Source organism: Herpailurus yagouaroundi, unplaced genomic scaffold (assembly GCF_014898765.1).
Source record: "Herpailurus yagouaroundi ecotype Mexico unplaced genomic scaffold, PumYag 189, whole genome shotgun sequence".
Classification (NCBI taxonomy): domain Eukaryota; kingdom Metazoa; phylum Chordata; class Mammalia; order Carnivora; family Felidae; genus Herpailurus; species Herpailurus yagouaroundi.
The window spans coordinates 3202770-3226546 of NW_024412420.1; the positions used below are offsets into that span (position 1 = coordinate 3202770).

The 23777-nt window shown below is 39.1% G+C and overlaps 1 protein-coding gene across 6 annotated transcripts in view; it reads left to right on the forward strand.

Moving 5' to 3' along the window:
- The window catches only part of TRIM37 (tripartite motif containing 37), a 147802-nt gene that overhangs the window by 120672 nt on the left and 3353 nt on the right, over window positions 1–23777 (forward strand). For 5 of the 6 annotated variants that reach the window (XM_040496986.1, XM_040496988.1, XM_040496983.1 and 2 more), the window contains 2 exons: window positions 10555–10665; window positions 12016–13294. In XM_040496986.1, coding sequence (XP_040352920.1) covers window positions 10555–10665; window positions 12016–12098 — 194 coding nt within the window. In that variant the 3' untranslated portion in view covers window positions 12099–13294. Of the gene's footprint in view, window positions 1–10554; window positions 10666–12015; window positions 13295–23777 lie in introns of those variants that run through there. The other variant, XM_040496984.1, reaches the window with a different exon arrangement.

Genomic DNA, 23777 nt, shown 5'->3' on the forward strand with positions numbered 1-23777 from the left:
TCCTTCCTTCCTTCCTTCCTTCCTTCCTTCCTTCCTTCCTTCCTTCCTTCCTTTTGTTTTTTGAGAGAGAGAGAGAAAGCATCTAAGCGAGAGAGGGGGGCAAAGGTAGAGGAAGAGAGAATCTCAGGCAGGCTCCACACTTAGCACAGAGCCTGGTGTGACACTCAATCCCATGACCCTGGGATCATGACTAGAGCTGAAGTCAAGAGTTGGATACTCAACTGACTGAGCCACCCAGGCGCCCCAGTACTTTGTCTTTTAAAGACAGTCTTAAAAAAAGAAGGGGTACCTGGGTGGCTCAGTTGGTTAAGTGCACAACTCTTGATCTCGGCTCAAGTCATGACCTTCACAGTTCATCGGATCAAGCCCTGTGTTGGTCTCTGTGCTGAGTGTGGAGCCTGCTTAAGATCCTTTCTCCCTCTCCCCCACTTGCTCACTCTCTCATAAAAAGTAAAATAAAATAAACTTAAAAAATAATAAAAGGCAGTCTTGATTAAATGTTTGTATTCCAAATTAACCATTTAAAAACTCCTTTGGGGCTTTTGAGTGGCTCAGTTGATTGAGCCTTTGACTCTTGGTTTTGGCTTAGGTCATGATCCCAGGGTTGTGGGATTGAGCCCCACATTGGCCTCAATCAAATCAATCTCTCTCTCTCTCTCTCTCTCTCTCTCTCTCTCTCTCTCTCTCCCCCTCTCCCTCTCCCTCCCTCCCTCCCTCCTCTCTCAAAATAAGTAAATAAAAATTAAAAATCTTTAAAAAAAATCCATTATGGTAACTGATTTCAACTCTGCCAATTCATTCTCAGTTACATTACTAGTATTCTTCTACATGTTCTTCCAGGTTCATTATTCTTTATTTAAAAGCATAGAAGACATTTTGTAATTTTGAGTAACAGAAGGGTGTTCTGTGTGTTTTTACCATTGCTGTGTCCTTTATATGTCAGCAGAAAAGGATGTCAACTTTGACATTGATTTTTTTTTCCCCCATTTCTTACTGAAACTCTGCCACCTTCCACCTCTGCACTTATTTGAATTTCAATGATTGATGAATTGCTGTAGCATGCAGGTGCCACCATATACCTCTGGCTGCCCTGTGAGAGGGTGTAGGAGTGGTGGCATTTCAGGTTTTTCCCTTTTAGTTGGTGGAGCATAGCATTATTTGCATTTTGGCAGCAGCATTATTTCAATAGAAGAGACTAAATGAAAAGGATTTTTATTATTTTTTTTCTTTTTATATTAAGTTTATTTATTTTGAGAGATACAAAGGCAGCATGAGTAGGAGAGGGACAGAGAGAGAGGGCAAGAGAGCAGATCCCAAGCAAGCTTTGCATTGCCTGCGCAGAGCCCGATGTGGGGTTCAAACTCATGAAACTGCGAGATCATGACTTGAGTTGAAGCCGAGTCAGACGCTTAACCGACTGAAACACCCAGGCAGCCAAAAAGAATTTTTTTTTAACGTTTATTTATTCTTGAGAGACAGAGCATGAGCATGAGAGGGGCAGAGAGAGAGGGAGACACAGAATCTGAAGCAGGCTCCAGGCTCAGCACAGAGCCTGATGCGGGGCTCGAACCCACAAATGGTGAGATCATGACCTGAGCTGACGTCGAATGCTTAGCCGGCTAAACCACCCAGGCGCCCCAGCCAGGCACCTGAAAAGGATTTTTAAAGTGAAGTATTGATTGTTAAAATGTTAAGAAATAATAATCATTTCTTTTCAACATTTATTTATTTTTGGGACAGAGAGAGACAGAGCATGAACGGGGGAGGGGCAGAGAGAGAGGGAGACACAGAATCCGAAACAGGCTCCAGGCTCTGAGCTGTCAGCCCAGAGCCCGACGCAGGGCTCGAACTCATGGACCGCGAGATCGTGACCTGGCTGAAGTCGGACGCTTAACTGACTGCGCCACCCAGGCGCCCCAATAATAATCATTTCTTGACCTTTTGGCTTGGATCAAGTATAAAAAAAATTAAGAAATAAATATTTGATTAAAAATCTTTATAGAAAGGACCTGTAGGTATTAGCTAGGTACTGTGCATGGATGGATGGATGGATGGATGGATGGATGGATGGATGGATGGTTTATAAATTGCAGTGACTTAAATTTTTATAGCATGTACTGGAATTATAGGCCCCTTTATTCATTCAGCATATGAAATTTCTAATTTGCCTATCATACATTTGATGCTGGTGAAAAAGTTATTCTTCCTGAACCTGCTGTTTAGTTCAGGATTTCTTTAACTTGTCACCATCGACATTTCGGGCCAGATGATTCTGTGTTGTAGAGGGTTGCCCTGTGCATTGCAGCATCCTTGGTTTTTAACCATTAGGTGCCAGTGGGTACCTCCTCTGACTTACAATAACCAAAAATGTCCCCTGGGAGGCAAAATCATCCCCAGTTGAGAACCACTGGTTGAGTTGAATGACTCAACTAGGGATGACCACTTTCTAAGAATCACTTGCCAGAGTAGATCATAGTTTCCTATGGGTACAAGGTATAGTTCTCAAGTATGCTGGTGGGTATTGTGTTAGTGGTGGTAGGAGGAGGGCAGGGAGGGCAATTGAAAACTGGTCAGGTGTCAGACCGGTTAATAGCCAAGAAAGAATGACGGGTGCTGTGATAAAAGTATATAGGGAGCTCAAAGAACAGGTGTGTAATAATAAAAACAACATAATATTTACTAAGTTCTCATTATTATTAGAGACTGCTAAAGGCTACCAGATTTACCTTGTTTTTTCAATACATGACTACATGATAGTTACTTTATTATCTTGATTTTATAGGTGAGTAAGCTCTAGTCTGGAGATGTAACTAAAGGGAGCCAAGATGGCAGAACAGCATGGAAGTTTTTTTGTGTGTCTCGCATCCATGAAATAGAGATGTAACTTACCTTACCCAAAGTCACAGGGTTAATAAATGGAAGGGCCAGAATTTGAACCCAGAGCCAGTGCTTTTTAGTAACCTAGTTCACCTTCAGAAAGATGATCCTAAGGGATGAGTACAAGTTAGTCAGGCGAAGACTAGTGAAAGATAGGGCCAGAATGGAGACAGATGACAGAACTTGAAGCATTACATTGTATGTCCTAGTTACAATTCGGAATTTGCACTTTGGGGTCTAAGCAAGAAGTAAGATAATAAAATTATGTTTTAAAATTTCTGTTCTAGGCACATTGTGGGGAATGGATTTGGGGTGGGGAAATGGATATGGAATTAGGGGCAGGAAAACTGGTAAGAAGCAATGTTAAATTAATGTAGGTGCGAAGATGACTTTTACTTAATTTCAGCCTTAAACTCGTAAGTTAACATTACCTTAGCAATTTTTCTATGTAAATAGCTACTTGGCACCAAAAACCCTGAAACTTTTTGACAACAGTTTCATTTCTTATTTAAAGATAATTATTGATAGCTTATCATAAACTAGAGAAAGGCATTTAATTGTCCACCTTTAGGGTCTACCATGCACTTTCAAGTCTTTCAAATTCTGATATTTAAAGTAGTCATGTGACCCAGTAATATATAAGGAGCGATATGATATAAAGAGCTCAGCACTGAGTAAGAAAAGCTGCTGTAAACATGCCAATCAACAGTGCCACAGAAGTACATCCTTGCAGTTTGTTGGGACCTAAACAGCTTGTTTACCACTGGAGTTCCAGGATAGGCAGTGAGAAGAAAACTAATGGATGAGGCTGGAAAAAGGGAATACAGTGAACAAAAGGAGCTCTGAGCCTTTTGGAATCTACTTTGTGAGAGGAGGAGAGTGGGGCCTTGCTGCTGTGGTAATATTCTATCAGCAGAAGCAATTCTCAAGAAACCTTTATTCTTTATACTTATAAGCCTTGGTAGGAAGTCAGCAAATGGGTTTGTCTTGTATCCGTGCTTAGGAGACACAAGGCTCTTATTTGAGCAGAATACCTAAGAAAATTTTCTGTGTCAGATTACTGTGGGTAAGTCATTCAGTCTGTCTGTCTGTCTGTCTGTCTGTCTGTCTTTCAGTCTCTCAAATCTTCCTAAAGAAACTTGAAGGGGCGCCTGGGTGGCTCAGTCGGTTAAGCATCTGACTTTGGCTCAGGTCATGATATCACGGTCCATGAGTTCAAGCCCCGTGTCAGGCTTTGTGCTGACGGCTCAGAGCCTGGAGCCTGCTTCAGATTCTGTGTCTCCCTCTGTCTCTGACCCTCCCCCATTCATGCTCTATCTCTCTGTGTCTCAAAAATAAATAAACATTAAAAAAAAAATTAAAAAAAAAAAAGAAACTTTAAAATAAAGCATTGTTTGTGTTACTGGCTGGGAATTTGGGACTACTAAGGAGGTCTGTTAAATATATTTGCCCATCAATGAGATGGTCTTCTTAGACATGACAGGCATTAGAGCTTTTTCTAAGTGGGACCATATGGGACAACCTTACATTAATCTTGTCTTTAATGGCCTGATACTGAAAAGGTTGACACTACCCATATCCCTGTCAATGCTGCTGCCAGTTGATACCCTCCCTGCAGAATTCTTGTAGGTAGACCAGTGTCTTCTTTGTGCAGTTTAAGACTGGAGAGAATATGCTCTGATTGAGCTCCTATTGAAGTAGCACTAATCTCTTTCAGTTAAGTCAAGGCTGTCAATATATCCATCCCAGGGAAAAGCCATGACATGCCTGTTACAAATCTTACTGGCAGCCTGTCTAAGAGAGAAATACAGTTTGATACTCCAGCATAACTGATCCCTTTTGGGATATCGGTTAAGAGATTTTTATGTAAGTTAACAAAAACTCAATTCGCTTAAACAAAAAGGAAGGTATACTCTCATATTAACATGAAATCTCACATAACTGTGGTAGGGCAGTTTCAGGGTTGGAAAACTTAGATGTTCAGTGTTCTCAAGAACTCATTTTTTCCCCATCTTCCCCATCAGAGCACCTTAACATCCTCTTATATCTCATTAATCACTGGCAGAAAAAGGAAACTTGGCAAAGTCTATAAACATTTGGTTCTCCTCCTTGACCCATTCCATGTGGCCATATGGAAGAGGGAAGATACCAAACAGCAGTGAAGTTCTGTATTAGAAAGGAGTGAGGCAGTGGTGCCCAGTGGCTTAGTCGGTTAAGCATCCGGTTCTTGATATTGGCTCAGATCATGATCTCATGATTCATGGGTTCAAGTCTGTTTTGGGCTCTGCACTGACAGTGTTGGAGCCTGCTTGGGATCCTCTGTGCCCCTCTCTTGCTTACCCTCTTTCAAAAAATAAATAAACATTAAGAAAAAAGAAAAGAGGCAGGTAAAACATTAGTGTCTGTTGTACCAAGTGGTTAATATATTTCCTAAGCATCTGAAGTTTGAGCACCCATCAATAAGGGAGTTAGAACTAAAAGTACAGTACTAACAGTACTAAGCATATAGTAGATGCTCAAAAAATGTGGTAGGTGATATAAAAATATCCTACTTCAAATTTCACTGTAAGATGCAGATTTTGTTTTCCGCATTTAACATCTCTGTGGCATCTTACATTTAATGGTATCTTATAATTACTATCAATGAAAGCCAGTTGTCTGAAAACCTATAAACACCTGGTAAGATTAAGAAAGGTCAAGTATTCCGACTTCTTAGAGTTGGTAAAATATCACTAATTTACTTAGGTAGGCAGTGGGTAGACATTGCAATATATGGGGCAAGGCACAACATATAGCTTGTGGTCTGTTGACTGACAGCAGCTAATTTCATTTTTAAAAACAATGAAAGTGTTTGACCTTATGTTCACTCCCTCTCACTTACTTAAAAAAATTTTTTTCTTAAGTTTACTTACTTATTTTTGAGAGGGGGGGTGGGGAGAGAATCCCAAGCGGGCTCCACAGTGTCAGCAAGGAGCCCGATGCAGGGCTCAAACCCACAAACCATGAGATACCAAGAGTCAGGCGCTTAATTGGCTGAGCCACCCAGGTGCCCCTCCCTCTCACTTATTTAAAAAAAAAAAATTTTTTTTAATGTTTATTTAGTTTTGAGAAAGAGAGAGAGAGACAGAACTTGAGTGGGGAAGGGGCAGAGAGAGAGGGAGACACAGAATCTGAAGCAGGCTCCAGCCTCTGAGCTGTCAGCACAGAGCCTGACGTGGGGCTGAACCCACCGACCATGAGATCATGACCCAAGCCGAAGTCGGATGCTTAACCAACTGAGCCACCCAGGTGCCCCCCTTCCCTCTCACTGATTGCAATGACTTATGCAGGACCTGTTGACCCAGTGTTGGGTATGACCAACTATTAAGCTAGAGGTCAGGAGACCAATTTTGCTTTCTCATTACATTCACAAAGCTAGGGAACTTTCTTAAGTATGTGTTCGTGGCCCTGTCTGGTACTATATAAATAAATAATAAGTTTATACTACACTTCATAGGAATCCAGTGAGTGGTATTCTAAGAAATAGGAAGTTTGGGGACCAAAATAATTCCCAACTTTTAAAGATATATAATGAATAAAGAGTTTGAAAGATTTGGGGAATTCTTGAGAATCCAGAGAATGATTTCCTTATTTGTGAATCTGTCAGGAATTCAGAAACACTAGTTCTAGATCAAATTTATGCCTTTGCCTGGAATTTCAACCCACTTGTATAGTGGGTTTTAGTATTTTCAGCAACAGTTCCGTGAAGGGCCACGAGGTGGAGGTGGTGCTTCATGGAAGTAGCTGGTTTGGTCTCTGAGGAAGAAGTATCGTACTTTGCTTTTTATAGCAGGAAAGTTTTAGTTCTCTTTGCTGAACAAGGAAATTTCAAAAATGTCCATACACCCAGCCTATGTCTTCTAAATATTTAAGGGAGAAATAGTACTACACAAAACTCTTCTTGGAAACAGAAGAGGAAGAATTCACTGGTAAAGCCATTTGGGGCTATAGTTTTCTTTGTTGGAAGTTCTTTTAACTACAAGTTGTATTTCTTTAGTAGGTAAAAATACTTATTCAGGTGATCTGTTTTTACCTGAGTGACCTTTGGTAGTTTGTGTCTATCAAAGAATTTCTTATCTCATTTATCTTCTTAATTTCATGAGCATAAAGTTATTATTTTAATGTCTGTAGAATCTGTTGTGATGTCCCGTTTTATTCCTGATATTAGTAATTTTGTTCTCTTTTTCCTTAGTCTCCTTTGAAGCTTTTCAATTTTATTGATGTTTTTAAAGAACTAACTTCTTGTGTCACTGATTTCTTTTTCTGTTGTTTCCTGCAAATTTTATTTTTGTTCTGTATTTCCTTTCTTTTATTTGCTTTAAGTTTATTTACTCTTTTTTCTGGTTTCTTAAAATAGATGCTTAGATCATTGAGACCTTTTACTTCTCTAATGTAAGCATATAATGGTATAAATTTCCCTGTAAGCACTGCTATAGCCACATCTCCCAAATTTTGATATGTTGAATTTTTATTTTCATTCAATTTAGAATGTTTCATTAATTTTGGAAAAATTTCTGCCATTTTCTCTTAATGCATTGTCTGTCCTTTGTTATTCTTGCTATCTGTGGCAGTCTGTTTGACACCAGTGGAACTATTACCATTTATCCCCTTATATTTTAACTGCTTTTTAATGATATTCATTTTTCTATTTCTTTAATATTCTGTTTAATTTCCTTAGTTCTGTCTTTAAGTTTGCTAACCTCTTTTCCAACTTTGCTTAAATCTATTAATATTTTAATTTTAATGACTATATCTTTCATTTCTGGAAAGTCTGTTTAGTAATTTTTTAAGTTTCCTTTCTCATATTAAACAGGTCCTTATTTTAATTTATGAAAAAATCATGGTATTGTCCTTCTATTTGTGTATTTCACTTGACTCATTTCAGTGGATTGCCTGCCTTTTTTGTTTTGTAAATTTTAATTAGAACACACCTTTCTAAGAATCTTTTTCTGCCTCATCTACCCCTCCCCTGAAAAAAATCCATCCCCCCCTGTGATAATTTATGACCTGGATTGTGGAAGCTTCCCTCCAGAGAAGCTTTTTTTTTTTTTTTTTATGTTTTAAGAGTATTCACAAGCACTTCTATATCTGCTCTAAAGTCTTTGTTAGTTAGATACTTCCAGCATCTCATTCATTTCAGCATTGATGTTTGTTGATTGTCTTTTCCTAGGTCTTCATATGCTGAACTCATTTTGGATTGTATCCTGGATTCTTTTTTTTCTTTTTTAATTTGAAAGAGAGAGAGAGAGAGAGAGGAAACATGAGCAAGTGGGAGAGAGGGGCAGAGGGAGAGGGAAAGAGAGTCTTAAGCAGGCTCCACACTGGGCTCCCAACACAGGGCTCCATCCCATGACTCTGGGATCATGACCTGAGCCAAAATCAAGAGTCAGACACTCAACTGACTGAGTCACCCAGGCACCCCGTATCCTGGATATTTTTAATATGTTATGAGATTCTGGATCTTATTTAAATCTGACAGTTTGGGGCACCTGGGTAGCTCAGTCAGTTAAGCGTCTGACTTAGCTCAGGTCATGATCTCACGGTTTGTTAGTTTGAGCCCTGTATCGAGCTCTGTGCTGACAGTTCGGAGCCTACAGCCTGCTTCAGATTCTGTGTCTCCCTCTCTCTGCCCCTCCCTCGTTCCCTCTCTCTCTCAAACATAAATAAACATTAAAAAAATTGTTTTTAATGTTAAATCTAACAGTTTGGTGGTACTTCAAATTCTGGTCTACACCAGTATACCTGTTCCTATTTACTTTTCAGTACCCTTAAAGAGCTGCTTCATGGATTCTGTCCAGGTTTTATAGCTTCATTTAGTGGGAAAGATGGAATGGAATGTGCTTATTACTCCATCTTACCTAGAACCTTTACTCCAGAAGATTTTCCATTTGCTTTATTCAAATAGCACTAGCTCCTGACCAATTTTTATATTAATTTCCTGAGACTTAAACCTCAACTTTAAATCCCAAACCTAAATTAGGCACATAGGCCTTAGTTTGAATTCTGAGATCAGCTGAGCCCAGCAGAAACAGACAGGAGACTGTATTCCTATACCAGTAGGCAGACTTTTTCTAGTCCATTCTTTCAATAAGAATTTTAGCTTTATGCAGGGAAATAAGTTTTAGTCATTCAACTCCCTTTCTGTGGTGGGTCCAAGGGAATATTAAAGATGTTCACATCTAAATCTTGGGTTTCTGTGGCATCTGACCTGTTAGTTTTCCTTACCTGTTTGTTTTGGTACCTGTGTATTTCTCTTCTTTTTTTTTTTTTTTTTTTTAACATTCATTTATTTTTGAAAGGGAGATACAGTGCAAGTGGGGGAGGGGCAGAGAGAGGGAGACACAGAATCTGAAGCAGGCTCCAGGCTGTGAGCTGTCAGCTCAGAGTCGATGTGGGGCCCGAACCCACAAGCCGTGAGATAATGACCTGACCTGAATTTGGAGGCTTAACCAACTGAGCCACTCAGGCACCTCTCTCCTCTTTCTTTTAAATGGGCTGTTCATTAACATATATTTTTTTTATATTTTCTTTAGCATGTATAGGGGTTTATAGCAGGAAGATTTCCAGATTTTCTTGGTCACTATCTTGTTGAAAGAGAAGCACTTTCTTTTTTTTTTTTTTTTTTTCAACGTTTATTTATTTTTGGGGGACAGAGAGAAACAGAGCATGAACGGAGGAAGGGCAGAGAGAGAGGGAGACACAGAATCGGAAACAGGCTCCAGGCTCTGAGCCATCAGCCCAGAGCCCGACGCGGGGCTCGAACTCACAGACTGCGAGATCGTGACCTGGCTGAAGTCGGACGCTTAACCGACTGCGCCACCCAGGCGCCCCAAGAGAAGCACTTTCTATAGAATTCTTCTTTTTCTTTTTTCTTGTTTTAAGTTTATTTATTTATTTATTTTGAGACAGAGAAAGGGAGAGCACAAGTAGGGGAGGGGGTAGAGAGAGGAAGAGAGAGAATCCCAAGCAGGCTCCACACTGTCAGCTCAGAGCCCAACAGGGTGCTCAAACTCACAAATTGTGAGATTATGACCTGGACTGAAATCAAGAGTCAGATGCCTAACTGACTAAGCCCCCTGGGTGCACTTAGAATATTTCGTTTAAGAGTCAGTTGATGTATGTAAAAACAAAATTGGAGGCCGAAATGGGATCGTAACTCATTTATTGCTAAGAGTTTTTGGAATTTCTTATATACACGCATATGTGTAAGTTTAACCATGTATTTATATAACATTTATATGTTTTAGGCTAGAAACGATTACATCCATATTGAATCAGGATTAAAAGTTTCTATTATCTCTTATGACTCGAAAAAACTGTTTGCTTTGGAAAAAATATTCTCAATATAATGAAATTAACAGTGGTTTCAAATTACTACTTGCAGATACTTTCCACTACTTGTGGAAAGGGCAATTTTAATCTTTGAGAACAAAAATAAAACCACTGCTCTAAATAACTAATGAGAACTGAGGTTTGTGTGGTTACTTTTTTATTTGTTTTGTTTGGTGTCTTCCACTGTCTTGGGATCTAGGGTAAAATTCAGTAGGAATCTCAGTTTAGTGGGCGAGGAGACTTTGTTTTCCTTTCACTAGCAGTGGTTTCATTTCAGAAACATGTTCTCCCCTTCTTTCATGCCAGGAATGAGCAGTGACAGTGATATTGAATGTGACACTGAGAATGAGGAGCAGGAAGAGCACACCAGCATGGGAGGATTTAACGACTCTTTCATGGCACAGCCCCCAGATGAAGGTGCGGCACATGGTCTCATTTCACAGAGATTAATAAAACCGTCTCTTCTGCTGCTATTGCTGCTGCTTCTTTTGCTTCTGCTGCTGCTTCTCTGCTGTTTCTACTTCTTTTTCTTTTTTAATTATTGTCTTTTGTGAAACAATATTCTATGGGGTAAACTAAATGGTGAGTACTGAAAAAATGTGCTAGGTACTGTTTGGTCAGATACCTGCTGGATACTACTTAATGGAGCGGGCTCAGCAACCTACTCTAGTGTATAGCCTGTAACCTAAGAATAGCATTTATGTTGTACAGAGCTTTTAAAAACAAAAACAAAACTGAGAAGACTTTTCCATAGAGGCAGTCTGTAGCCTACAATACCTAAATATTTTCTATCTGTTCTTTTATAATAAGAAAATGCTTATCAACCCCTGGGGAGGGTTCAGATGTTATTAGATGTTAGGAGCCTAGCTTAATAAGGAAACTTTTTAAAAGATTTTTTTTCTGACTTCTTAGAAATGCATTTAGTTTATGGAAGCATCATTTTTTAAATTTCCTCTTCCTCCCAAAATAGTTTTAGGAATAAAACCCACTGAGATAAAGTCATTGTTAGTATTTTTGTTTTGTTTTAGGAGTACCACATAATGATTTGGGAGTATGTATGTATTGGGAAATGATTAACAGTAAGTTTAGTTAACATCCGTCACCCATTACTAATATTTTATCCAGAGACTTTTAATGATCAGTCTTAGCATTCCTCTGCAAGATTTCCTGGAATGGCAACATTGTTAGGCTTATGTCAGTTTTCGGCATTACAATTTTACAGATTTCCCTGAAGTTCTAGGTTTTTTTTTGTTTTTTGTTTTTTGTTTCCAAAATAGAGCTGAGAAGTTGATGGTTTTTAGGTATTATGACACTGTTAGTAATTTTCTTTTTCTGAAAGAAGCAGCTAGATTTTGGGCACGTTATTTTGAGTGCTGATGGATTTTTTAGTGATATTTGCATGTGCAATTTAATTTGCCTTAAGATACATTTTAATGTTTACAAAGTCTTCAAAGTATATACATCATCATCATTTCCTGTTCCTTTCTTCAAGCTGCTCCCACAGTGTCCCCAGGAGAACAAAGTTAGGCAGTGACTTTCATCTTCTAATTATGGGTATTACACATTTTACTTTTTCTTGTTTTTTTTTTCCCTTTGTGCTTGCTTATACCTGATTCAGATAACAAATCTTCTATGAAGACAGAGGTTTGTCTACAACCCACTAATCTTTATCACTTAACTAACATGCTTAGGAAGATCACTTAAAGACATGGAAAAGAAAATACTGGTCTTTAAAAACTGTTATCTGCTTTTAATTTTTTATCTTAGATACGCATTCCAGTTTTCCTGATGGTGAACAAATAGGCCCTGAAGACCTCAGCTTTAATACTGATGGAAACAGCGGAAGGTAATTTTCAAATCCAGAGAACTGACTTGCAAGCTACCTTGACCCTGAGATTTGCTGTAGTTGGTGCTCAATTTGTCATCGGTCAGATAATCAGATTTGGTCTTATTTTTTTTCATCATCTCTACCTGAAATAGTATTTCTGAAACTTTAGAAAGTAGCTCAATTGTAGTATATGACATTAGAACACAGGACAAAATTAGCAGTGTGGGAAGAATTTTGTGTAATGTAATGAATTAACAGTGTAGTCCTCAATTAATTTAGTAAATCAGTATATTCCTAAAAGGCAGTTTGTCTCCTGCAATAGAAAGGTGGTTAACTGCCGGACAGTGTACGTAGAGACCGTGCATGCGCTCAGTAACTTGCTCAGTCTCGGTACTCCTCTATCCTTGGCTAGATTCTCAGTTGTGTTTAAATGACCACCTTTATAGTTTGGGTTTTAATCGTAGTTTATAGCTTCATTAATGCCTGTAAATTAAGGAAGAGAAAAATTACTTATGTATAGATTCTGGCCTGTAGATACTTTATGTGAATAAATAAAGCAAAAGTAGACCGAATCTCCTCTTTGGAGTATGTTGGCTGACTACAAGTTAATTTATTTATCTTTTCTTGTTTGTTCAGGTGTAGACACACTGATTAATGGCATAATCTTTCTATTATATGACTTTTACATACAGAATTTTAAATGAGTTAAGTTCATGTGAATTGGTCATGTTCCATATGAACACACGGAAGATCATTTACAATTATTTCAGTTTTTCCTGCCTTTTATTAAACAGCTGTAGTGCAACAAGTATTTTACAGCCCTCTTGTCTCTTTTATTTTCATTAGTTGGACATTGTTTCCAATGTCAATATGTTTAAAGATTCCTACACATTGCACAGTGGTTTACATGAAACTGTGGTATAATGTTTACTTTCATACTTAATTAGCCCAACATAATTGCCAAACTTTCCATTGTGCTCCTGGATTTGTGTTTGAGCTGCTATAGCATTTGTGAAAAAATACACTGAAAGTTGGTAAGAGACTATTGAAGAAGCATGAATATAATACATGTGAGAGGCACCTCCTCTACTTATATTTTACTTAATGAAGATTGTTTGCTTTTCCATGTCTACTGTCTTGCCCAATTCTGTGATTCATGGTTGGCTTTTGTTCAAAACAGGTCGCACTTTTTGTTAATAAAATGAACTTGAGAAAATATTATGCCTCTGCAATTTATTAAAAGTGGGACAGGAGGGGCGCCTGGGTGGCGCAGTCGGTTAAGCGTCCGACTTCAGCCAGGTCACGATCTCGAGGTCCGGGAGTTCGAGCCCCGCGTCGGGCTCTGGGCTGATGGCTCAGAGCCTGGAGCCTGTTTCCGATTCTGTGTCTCCCTCTCTCTCTGCCCCTCCCCTGTTCATGCTCTGTCTCTCTCTGTCGCAAAAATAAATAAACGTTGAAAAAAAAAAATTAAAAAAAAAAAAAGTGGGACAGGAAGCCCCCCACCCTTTTTTTTCCTATTCACATTGCCTGTGTACAGTTGAGGCTGTTAAGCTCTATAGACTGTTAGTAGTAAATGCATGAGGAAATTAACACTTATATTTTATACTCTTACACTCTTGGTAATATATATGGTTGCTTTTTCTCCTTAAAAGCTAGTTGGAGGGGCGCCTGGGTGGCTCAGTTAAGCATCTGACTTCAGCTCAGGTCATGATCTCACGGTTCATGAGTTTGAGCCCCACGTCAGGCCCAGTGCTGACAGCTCGGAGCCTGGAGCCTGCTTCAGATTCTGTGTTTCCTTCTCTCTCTCTGCCCCTTCCCCATTCATGCTCTGTCTCTCTCTCTCTCTCTCTCAAAAATAAATAAACATTAAAAAAAATTTTTAAAGTTAGTTGGAAATATTTAAGTACTATAATCATATGAGAAGTAAAAATTTAGCATTCACTTACTAACATGATAGTGTTGGTGTAGTGTCATGTAGTTATTAGGTAGTTTATCATGCAGTGCTCTAAAACATAACTAATACATTCTTTAACACATTTCAGTATCTCTTAGAAATGTTTTTCAGTTTATCACATTTTGTTGACATTTTTTTAATCCGACTTTTTGTTAACCTCTATACTGCATTGTAATAGATGAAGGTATAAAGCAACAATTTTGCACCGTTAGTGTTGAGGGCAAACCATTGTACAGATTGATTAGTAGATTTTTTTTTTTAATGAGGTTCATTAGTTGGAACCCGCAAACACAAATATGTTTGACTACTTTGAATCTCTCACTGTTAGCAGCTCTTTCTTCACTTTTATTTGATATAGAACTCAGTGCTTTCCTGTGTATCTTTGTAATTTTATTTATTTTTAAAATATGGGAAACTGCATGTGGTTAAGAACTAAGAGAAGCCTGAGAGTAGACTGCTCATTTGGGAAAATTTACTTGTAAAGCTTCTAGCACACATGATTTAATCATGAGATTCTCTTAGGTCATTAATCTACAGGGTAGCATTTGAGGTATCTCTCTTTCATTTATTGGGAGGATGTATACTTTTTTTTTTTTTAAGTAGGCTTCATGCCCATTGCAGAGCCTAAAGTGAGGCTTGAACTCACAACCCTGAGATCAAGACCTGAGCTGAGAACAAAAGCCAGATGTCTAATTTACTGAAGCACCCAGGCGTCTGGATATACTTTTTAAAATCATAGATGTTCTTAACCTTTGCTCTTAATTTTCATGACCTTGCAGTTTTTTTAGTGAGTGGATTCCCTAGAATAACATAGTGATATTTGGATCATGGTACATTTTTGTCTTAAGTATTTTTCTAGCTCTTCTGATGCTTTCAGGCTATGCATAAAAACAATCAGGAGTGCTCTCCATATTTTCGATGAGTTGAGAGCTGGTTTAGACCATTTTATTTAAAAAAAATTTTTTTTTAATTTATATTTTGAGAGAGAGTGCAGGTGCTAGTGGGGGAGGGGCAGAGAGAGGGAGAGAGAGAATCTCAAGCAGAGCCTCACGTGGGGCTCGATCTCACAAACCCAAAGATCATGATCTGAGCTGAAGTTGAGTTAGATGCTCAGCTCACTGAGCCACCCAGGTTCCCCATAATTTTTTTTTCTTTTTTTTTCCTTTTTTTTTAAAATATGGGGCTTCAACTCATGACCCTGTGATCAAGATCTGAACTGAGATCAAGAGTCAGACACTTGAGGTGCCTGGGTGGCTCAGTTGGTTAAGTGTCCAGTTCTTGATTTCTGCTTAGGTCATGATCTCACAGTTCGCGGGATCAAGCCCTGCATCAGGCTCCACAGCTGGTGGCACAAAGCCTGCACGGGATTTGCTCTCTCCCTATCTCTCTGCCCCTATCCCACTCATGCTGTCTCTTTCTGAAAAAAAAAAAAAAAAAAAAAAAAAAGAGTCAGGGTGTTTGGGTGGCTCAGTCAGTTAAGCATCTGACTTCAACTCAGGTCATGATCTCGTGGTTTGTGAGTTTGAGCCCCAGGTCGGGCTCTGTGCTGACAGCTCAGAGCCTGGAGCCTGCTTCAGATTCTGCGTCTCCCTCTCTCTGCCCCTACCCCACTCGCACTGTGTCACTCTCAAAAGTAAACATTGGAAGAGGAAAAAACGTCAGATATTTAACCCACTGAGCCACCCGGGCAACTGAAACCCTTTTAAATTAGTAGGATTTCAGTTTACTTTGGTAGCAAGATTATTTTCGGTTGTTACAGCTGTAGGAAAATTGGAAAGTATTTGGTTCTTTACACTTGCACAAAAACTTTGTAGGGAAAATATTTGAGCTTAATTGTTGTATTCTCATGTATTTTAGGAAGCAAACTTATTCGTATATTCTGAGTCCATATTTAAGAATAAAGTCTATCTCTTGAAAAGCAAAAAATGCAAGGTTCTAAAGAAATGATATTGAACCTGCCCTCCTGGTATAAAATTCTCTGTTTTGTAATTAAAGTCGGAAACATGTTGTACCAAAAACCAAGAACAAACTGGTAGGTAACTAAAGGACAGAATGAGTACTCAAAAACAGTTCCATTATGGTGAAGAAAATGATGCCTATTTTGTTGGGCTCCAGTTCACTTCAAGTAATTTTGTTTGTGAATTATAAAATGGTAAGAAATAGGCAGCATATATAAATTTTCAGTCCATTGAGAAAAATGGGATTCAGTTAACAAGTGTCTGCCATTCTCTCTAGGTAGACAACTACCGTCCTTGAGCCAAATCCCTACGGCTGTTTATTTTTGGAAACAAAGTGGTTTTGGAACATATTAATATCCATTCATTTATAGTTTGTCAGTGACTGCTTTTGCTGTACAAAGGCAGACCTGAGTAGCCGCTAAGGAAACCTGTTGGCTCCAGAGCCTCAAATATTTACTCTCACACCCTTTACAGATAACAATTGCTGGCTTCTGCTCTGTTGATATTAATGGGAACTTCATGGTTTTTTTAGTATAGAACGTTTCGGTTTGAAAAAGCATGATTTTTAAGTCAAAAAGGTGAACATTTGATTAGTTTTGTGTTTACTTTTATATGGGGTACTGTCCTGTTCTAGAATCATAAGAAGGCTGAAAGGGGCACCTGGGTGGCTCAGTTGGTTTAAACATCTAACTCTTGGTCTCGGCTCCAGTTATGATCTAATAATGGTTTATGAATCCGAGCGCCACTTCACGCTTTGCGCCGTCAGTGCAGAGTCTGCTTGGGATGCTCTCTCATTCCATTGCTCTTGAAGACCAAACGATTTCAAAGGTGAAGGACCTGTTAGCATTTAGTAGTGCTGGATGTTTTTTGTTTTTTTTTTTAAATGTTTGTTTATTTTTGAGAGAATATGAGCGGGGGAGGTGCAGAGATGGTGGGAGACACAGAAATGGAAGCAGGCTCCAGCCTCTGAGCTATCAGCATAGAGCCTGACACAGGGCTCGAACTCACCAACCACAAGATCATGACCTGAGCCAAAATCAGACGCTTAACCACCTGAGCCTTCCAGGCACCCCAGTAGTGGGATCTTTGAAAAATATAATTACTTTCCCAAATTCTAGTCATGTTATATATAGTAAGTCTGCACTGAATTCCTCAGTGGTGCCAGGAAATCTTCCCTCTTCCTTGGGGTGATATGCCTGCTTTGGCTATGCTAGACTTTAGGTAGCAGTAAGAGGAGGAGAAGGCATAGGAGAAGGTACCAGTTCCTTTTCCCTCTCTGCATTGGTTGTTCATGATCTGGTCTGCAAGAGCAGACCCCCCTTTCACTCCCATTCTCCTACATGTAGCTGTCATCACCTACAGTCTGTGCAAATCATGAGTAGTGGACATAAATTTCCAATGAGTTCCTCTACTGTGCTTCTACTTTCTGGCACTTTGTGTATCTTTTAAGTCTTTTCCTTCCACCATTACCTTGTTTCACTATTTTTTTTTTTAAGTAAACTCTACCACCAACTTGGGGCTTGAACTCATGACCCCAGATCAAGAATCCCTTGCTCTACCATATGAGCTAGCAAGTGCCCCCAGTATTAGTATTAGTATTTTTATTTCGTGTTTCTTTCCTAGAAAATTTCTTCTTAATGAATGTTTTCTCTTAAGCCAAAGGATATAGCAGTTAATGCTTGCAGTGTGCACAAACGTGGTTTCTGGACAGCTTTGACCAACTGTGTCATTGAATCCTTAAGTAACCTTTGAGGTAGATGATTTGTGTGTCCTACCCATTTGTCAGAGAAACATGCAGTTTAGGGAGGTTAGGTGATTCTCTGAAGGTTCCACACCACTGGCAAGGATGGAATGAATTGCTGGTCTGGTACTTTTTTTAGTTCTTCACACTTGAACCAAATCCAGCATTTTTATACCTAATAATTTTAAAGCTCCAGATTTTCCTCTTTTTTTAACTTTTTATTTTGAGGTAATTTTAGATTTACAAAGAGATACAAAAGTCCTGACAGAGTTCCCATATACCCATCATGCAGCTTACTCAGCTTCTGCTTTTGTTAACATCTTCTATAACTGTAGAATAGTACTCAAAACTAGGAAATTAGTCTTGTTTACAGTACTGTTAACTACAGAATTTATTCAGATTTCACCAGTTAATTTATTTTTTAATGTTTATTTTGGGAGAGAAAATGCACACATGTGAGCAGGGAGGTGAAGGGCAGAGATAAAGGGAGAGAGAGAATCCCAAGCGGCTCTGTGCTATCAGCGCAGAGCCCGAAGCAGGGCTCGATCCCACAAACCACGAGATCATGACCATAGCTGGTATCAAGAGTTGGCTGCTTAACTGATTAAGCCACCCAGACACCCCACCAGTTATTGTATTAATTTCCTTTTTCTGTTCCAGGATCCAGTCCAGCATCCCACATTGCATTTAGTTGTCATGTTTCTTTAGTATCCTCTGGTCAGTGACAGTTCTCAAGTCTTTCCAGTTTTTCATGACCTTGATATTTTCGAAGAGGACCAATTATTTTATAGAATGTTCCCTTATTTGGGTTTGTTTGATGTTTTCTCATATTTAACTGAGATTAAGCATTATTGGGAAAACTACCACAGATGTGATATGCCCTTCTCATTGCAGTGTATCAGGGGCTATATATAGTGCAGGTATTTATTATTGATGACGCTAATCTTGATTAGGTGGTCAAGTTGGTGTCTGCCAGGATTCACACTTTATTTACAGTTTTTCCCTTTGTAATTACTAAATATTTGAGGCAAATACTCTTTCTGCTTAAACTCTTACTACCTTTAGCACCTACTGGTGGATCTTGCCTACAACAATTATGACTGCAGTGTTCTAATTGTTTTCTATTTCCCTGTTCCTTATACATTTATTATTAGAATTTTGTAAGGAAAAGTCCCTTCTTTCCCATTTAGCTTTTTATTCGACCACTTATTTATATCAGTGTGCACTCATGGATATTATTTTATTCTTTATGATCCAGTATGTCATTATTTTAAAGTTCAGTTCTAGTTTTGGCTATTGGAAGCTCTTTCAGGTTAGCTTTTGTATCCTTTTGGTATGTTCCTTCCTCCTCCTTTCCCTCTTCTCCCCCCACAAGATGCTCCAGGCTCATCTTGTCTTTCCTCTGCCTCTTTTTATGGACAGTGGTATTTAAAAAGTAAGATTGGAGTGTTAAGGTGTGTGTGTTGTTTCTGGAGTGTCACTGCTTCTAGTCCTTATCAATGGAGAGAATAGGAAACCACCTGTATACTTGGTCATGCAAACATCTCTATGTCTTTGTATATGTATGTATATACAAATCTGTTTTAAGAAGATAAATCATGAGTCTGTAATTGATGCCTACAACACCAGTCCCAACTCCATAATGCTCATTATAGCCTTCCCTTTTATTATAGCTTTCTCTAACAGCCTCTCATTGGCTATAGTATATTTATTTTTTAAATGTGTATTTATTGGTTTTGAGAGAGGGTGTGTGTGTGAGCAGGAGAGGGGCAGAGAGAGTATCCCAAGCAGACTCTGCACTGTCAGCACAGAGCCCCATGTGGGGCTTGATCCCACCAATCACAAGATCTCGACCTGAGCTCTGAAATCAAGAATTGGACATTCAACCGACTGAGCCACGCAGGCGGCCCAGCTACACTATATATACTTACTTGTTTAACTGTAATATATAAACCAAGTAGTTTCAGAACTGTTGACCTACCTATGCCTTTGTGAGGAACAAGTTTACCAACTACAGGGCAGTGCTGATTTACAGTTTTTTGTTTTTAGCCTTCAGTATCCTGTCACTTTCCCAAAGTTATTTAGGTCCTAAGATTCAGAGTTACATTCATTCTTTTCTGCACCATCCTCTTCAGTGTGATTAAATGATTCATTTGTGATAAAGTAAGATTCATCTGTTATAGTCTGCATTTTGTCCTCCCCACGTATCCTGGTTGATTTCTAAATTTACATACATTAAAATTTAGTCTTTGTGGTACAGTGCAGTTCTGTGGGTTTTGACAAATACAGAGTTGTGTATCTGCCACCATAATAACTGCATAAAACAGTTCAGTTACCCTCAGAGTTCCCTTGTGTTAAGTAAATCCTTCCCACTGCCCCCACAATTCCTGGCAACCATGATCTGTTCTCTGTCCTTTTAATTTTCCCTTTACCAGAGTGTCATAGCCTTTCACTTAGCAAAATGCATTGGGTTTCATCCATGTTGTATGAATCAGCACTTCCTTTATTGCTGAGTAGTAGTTCACTGTATGGGCGTACCACTGTTTACCCATTGAAGGACATTTGGGTTATTTCCAGTTTAGGGTGATTATGAATCTTATAAACATTTGTGTGTAGATTTTTGTGTGAACATGAGTTTTCATCCTCTAGAGTAATATATGCCTTGGAATGGGATTGCTGGGTGTGTGATAAAGATCTGGCTGGTCTTTGTCCCTGGTTCCTGGGGTGCATACTCCATGGAATGTCCTGAATGATAGAATTGTCTTTGTTATTTATGGTGGGTCCTGATAGCTTATGCTAATGAGATAATTCAGGATGGGGGCTGGCATGTTAGAAAGACTGATCATGTGATTGGAGGATTGGGGTTCATAGTCACTTGATATCAGCCTGAATAGTTCAGGCTCATTGCCAGTGAGTCTGTCATGCTTACTTTATGAAATCCCAATAAAATCTCTGCATACTGAAGCTCAGATGAGCTTCCCCAATAGGCAGTACTCTGTATTGTCATCCATAGTTGTTTCGGGAAGATAAAATGCTCTGGTGGGGCGCCTGGGTGGCTCAGTCGGTTGAGCGTCCGACTTCAGCTCAGGTCATGATCTCACAGTTCATGAGTCTAAGCCTTGCGTCGGGCTCTGTGCTGACAGCTCAGAGCCTGGAGCCTGCTTGGGATTCTGTGTCTCCCTCCCTCTCTCTCTGCCCCTCCCCTGCTCATGCTCTGTCTCTCTCTGTCTCAAAAATAAATAAAAACATTTAAAAAAAGATTTTTTTAAATGCTCTGGTCACAAGGAAGCTTCCCATTGGGACTCTCCTAGACCTGACTGTATGCGTCTTTTCTTTTGCCTGGTTTTGATCTTTTGTATAATAAAACTATAAGTATTTCTCTAAGTTCTATGAGTTGTTCTAGCAATTGTCAAACCTGAGGGTCATTCAGGACATTCCAAAGAGTATGTATCCTTGGATACCTACTTTTCCAGAAGTGGCACTGCCATTTTACATTACTAACAGCAACATGTGAGAGTTCTAGTTGGATCTTACAGACACTTGGTACTGTCAGCACTTTTTAATTTTAGCCATTCTAATAGGTGATACTGGTTTTGCTAATATTTTGCTGAGGATTTTTTCATCTATATGCAAGAAGGATATTGGTATGTATAGTTTTTCTGTCTTCATCCTATTTGGTATCAGAGTAATGCTGACCTTAAAAAATTAATCTTTTCTGGAAGAGAATTATAGAATTGGTGTTATTTATTCCTTAAATGTTTGGTAGAATTTACCAGTGAAGGCATCTGGAAGAGATTTGTTTTTCCTAGGTGTGTGTTTCGAGTATTTATCCTGCTATGTATTCTGTGAGCTTCCTGGATCTACGGTTTGATGTCTGTGATTTAAATTTTTGGAAGTTTTCTTGCTATTATTCAGATATTTCTTCTGCCCTATCTTTCTCTTCTCCTCTTAGGATTCCAATTATATGCATATGTTAGACTGATACTGTCCCACAGCTCTTATATGTTCTCTTCTGGGATTATTTTGTTTTCATTTTTCCTTCACTGTGTGTGTGTGTGTGTGTGTGTGTGTGTGTGTGTGTGTGTATGTGTGTGTATGTGTTTCAGTTAGGGTAATTTACGTTGATTTATCTTTAAGTTTACTGATCTCTCCTCAGCACTGTTCAATCCACTGATGAGCCAGTCAAAAGCATTCATCATCTCTATTACAGTACTTTTCATTTCTAGCATTTTTATTTATAGTTTCTCTTTGCTAAAACCACCTATAAGATCTTGCATATGTTGTCCACCATTTCCATAACACACAAGTGGGAGAGGGGCAGAGAGAGGCAGACACAGAATCCGAAGCAGGCTCCAGGCTCCGAGCTATCAGCACAGAGCCCAACACGGGGCTTGAATTCATGAGCTGTGAGATCATGACCTGAGCCAATGCTTAGCTGACTGAGCCACCCAGTCACCCCTAGCCTTAATTATTTTGAATTCTCTGTCCCAAAATCTTTGTCCTATCAGTCTGCTTCTTCTTTCCTTTCCTTTTTTATTTTTTAATGTTTGTTTATTTTGAGAAAGTGCAAGGGTAGGGAGGTGCAGAGAGAGAGAGGGAGAGAGAAAATCCCAAGCAAGCTCCATGCTGCCACTGCAGAGCCTGATGCAGGGCTTGATCCTACAAACCCGTGAGATCATGATCTGAGTCAAAATCAAGAGTTGGATGCTTAACCTGCCCGCAGAAGTCAGTGCTTCTTTTTTGTTTTTGTTTCAGAGTTGTGTATTTTTTAAATTGATATATAGTCGATACACAGTGTACAACATACTAATTCAACATCTCCATACATTATGCTGTATGTTCACAAGTGACAGAGCTATCATCTGTCCCCATACAACACTATTACAATACCACCAATTGCATTCCTTACACTGTACCTTTTATCCCTGTGACCTATTTATTCCATAACTGGAAACCTAGATCTCCTACTCCCCTTCACCGATGGCCATACTACCCTCTTCTCTGGCAGCCGTCAGTTCTCTGTATTTATGGGTCTGTTTCTGCTTTCTGATTTTTAGATTGCACATATAAATGAAATCATATGGTATTTGTTCTCTGGCTTACTTCATTTAACATGATATCCGTTGTACATCCATGTTATTGCAGATGGCAAGACTGCAACCCTTTTTATATCTGTGTAGTATTCCTGTGTGTGTGTGTGTGTCACATCTTTTTTATCCAATCATCTGTCAATGGACAGACACTTGGGTTGCTTCCCTATCTTGGCTATTGTAAATACTGCTGCAGCAAACAGGAGTGTATGTATCTTCTTGAATTAGTGTTTTCATTTCTTTTGGGTAAATACCCAATAGTGGAATTACTGGATCACATGGTAATTCTATTTTACATATTTTATTTTTTTTAAGTAATCTCTACACCCACTGTGGGGCTTGAACTCATGACCCCAAGATCAAGAGTCACACACTTCTCCCAACTGAGCCAGCCAGGCACCCCAGTAATTCAATTTTTAGTTTTTTCTTAAAGTTTATTTTTGAGAGAGCGTGCAAGTGTGCGCACACGAGCAGGGAAGCGTGAGACAGAGAGGGAGACAGAGAATCCCATGCAGGCTCCACACGACACAGAGCCCAGTGCAGGGCTCAAACCCACCGTGAAATCATGACCCGAGCCAAAATCAAGTCAGACACTTAACTGATTGATGGAGCCACCAGGCACCCAATGTTTCATTTTGGGGGGAATTTCCATTTTGTTTTCCACAGTGGCTATACCACTTTACATCCCACCAAGCGTGCATGAGGGATCCTTTTTCTCCACATACTTGCCAATATTTGTTATTTCTTGTCTGTTTGATACTAGCTGTTCTGATGTCATATATCTCATTGTGGTTTTGATTTGCATTTCCCTGATGATGAGTGATAACGGAGTATCTTCTCATGTGTCTTTGCCATCTGTATGTCATCTTTGTAATGTGTTTGGGTACTCTGCCAATTTTTTATTCAGAATGTTTTCTTGATGTTTAGTTGTATACGTTCATTATATATTTTGAATATT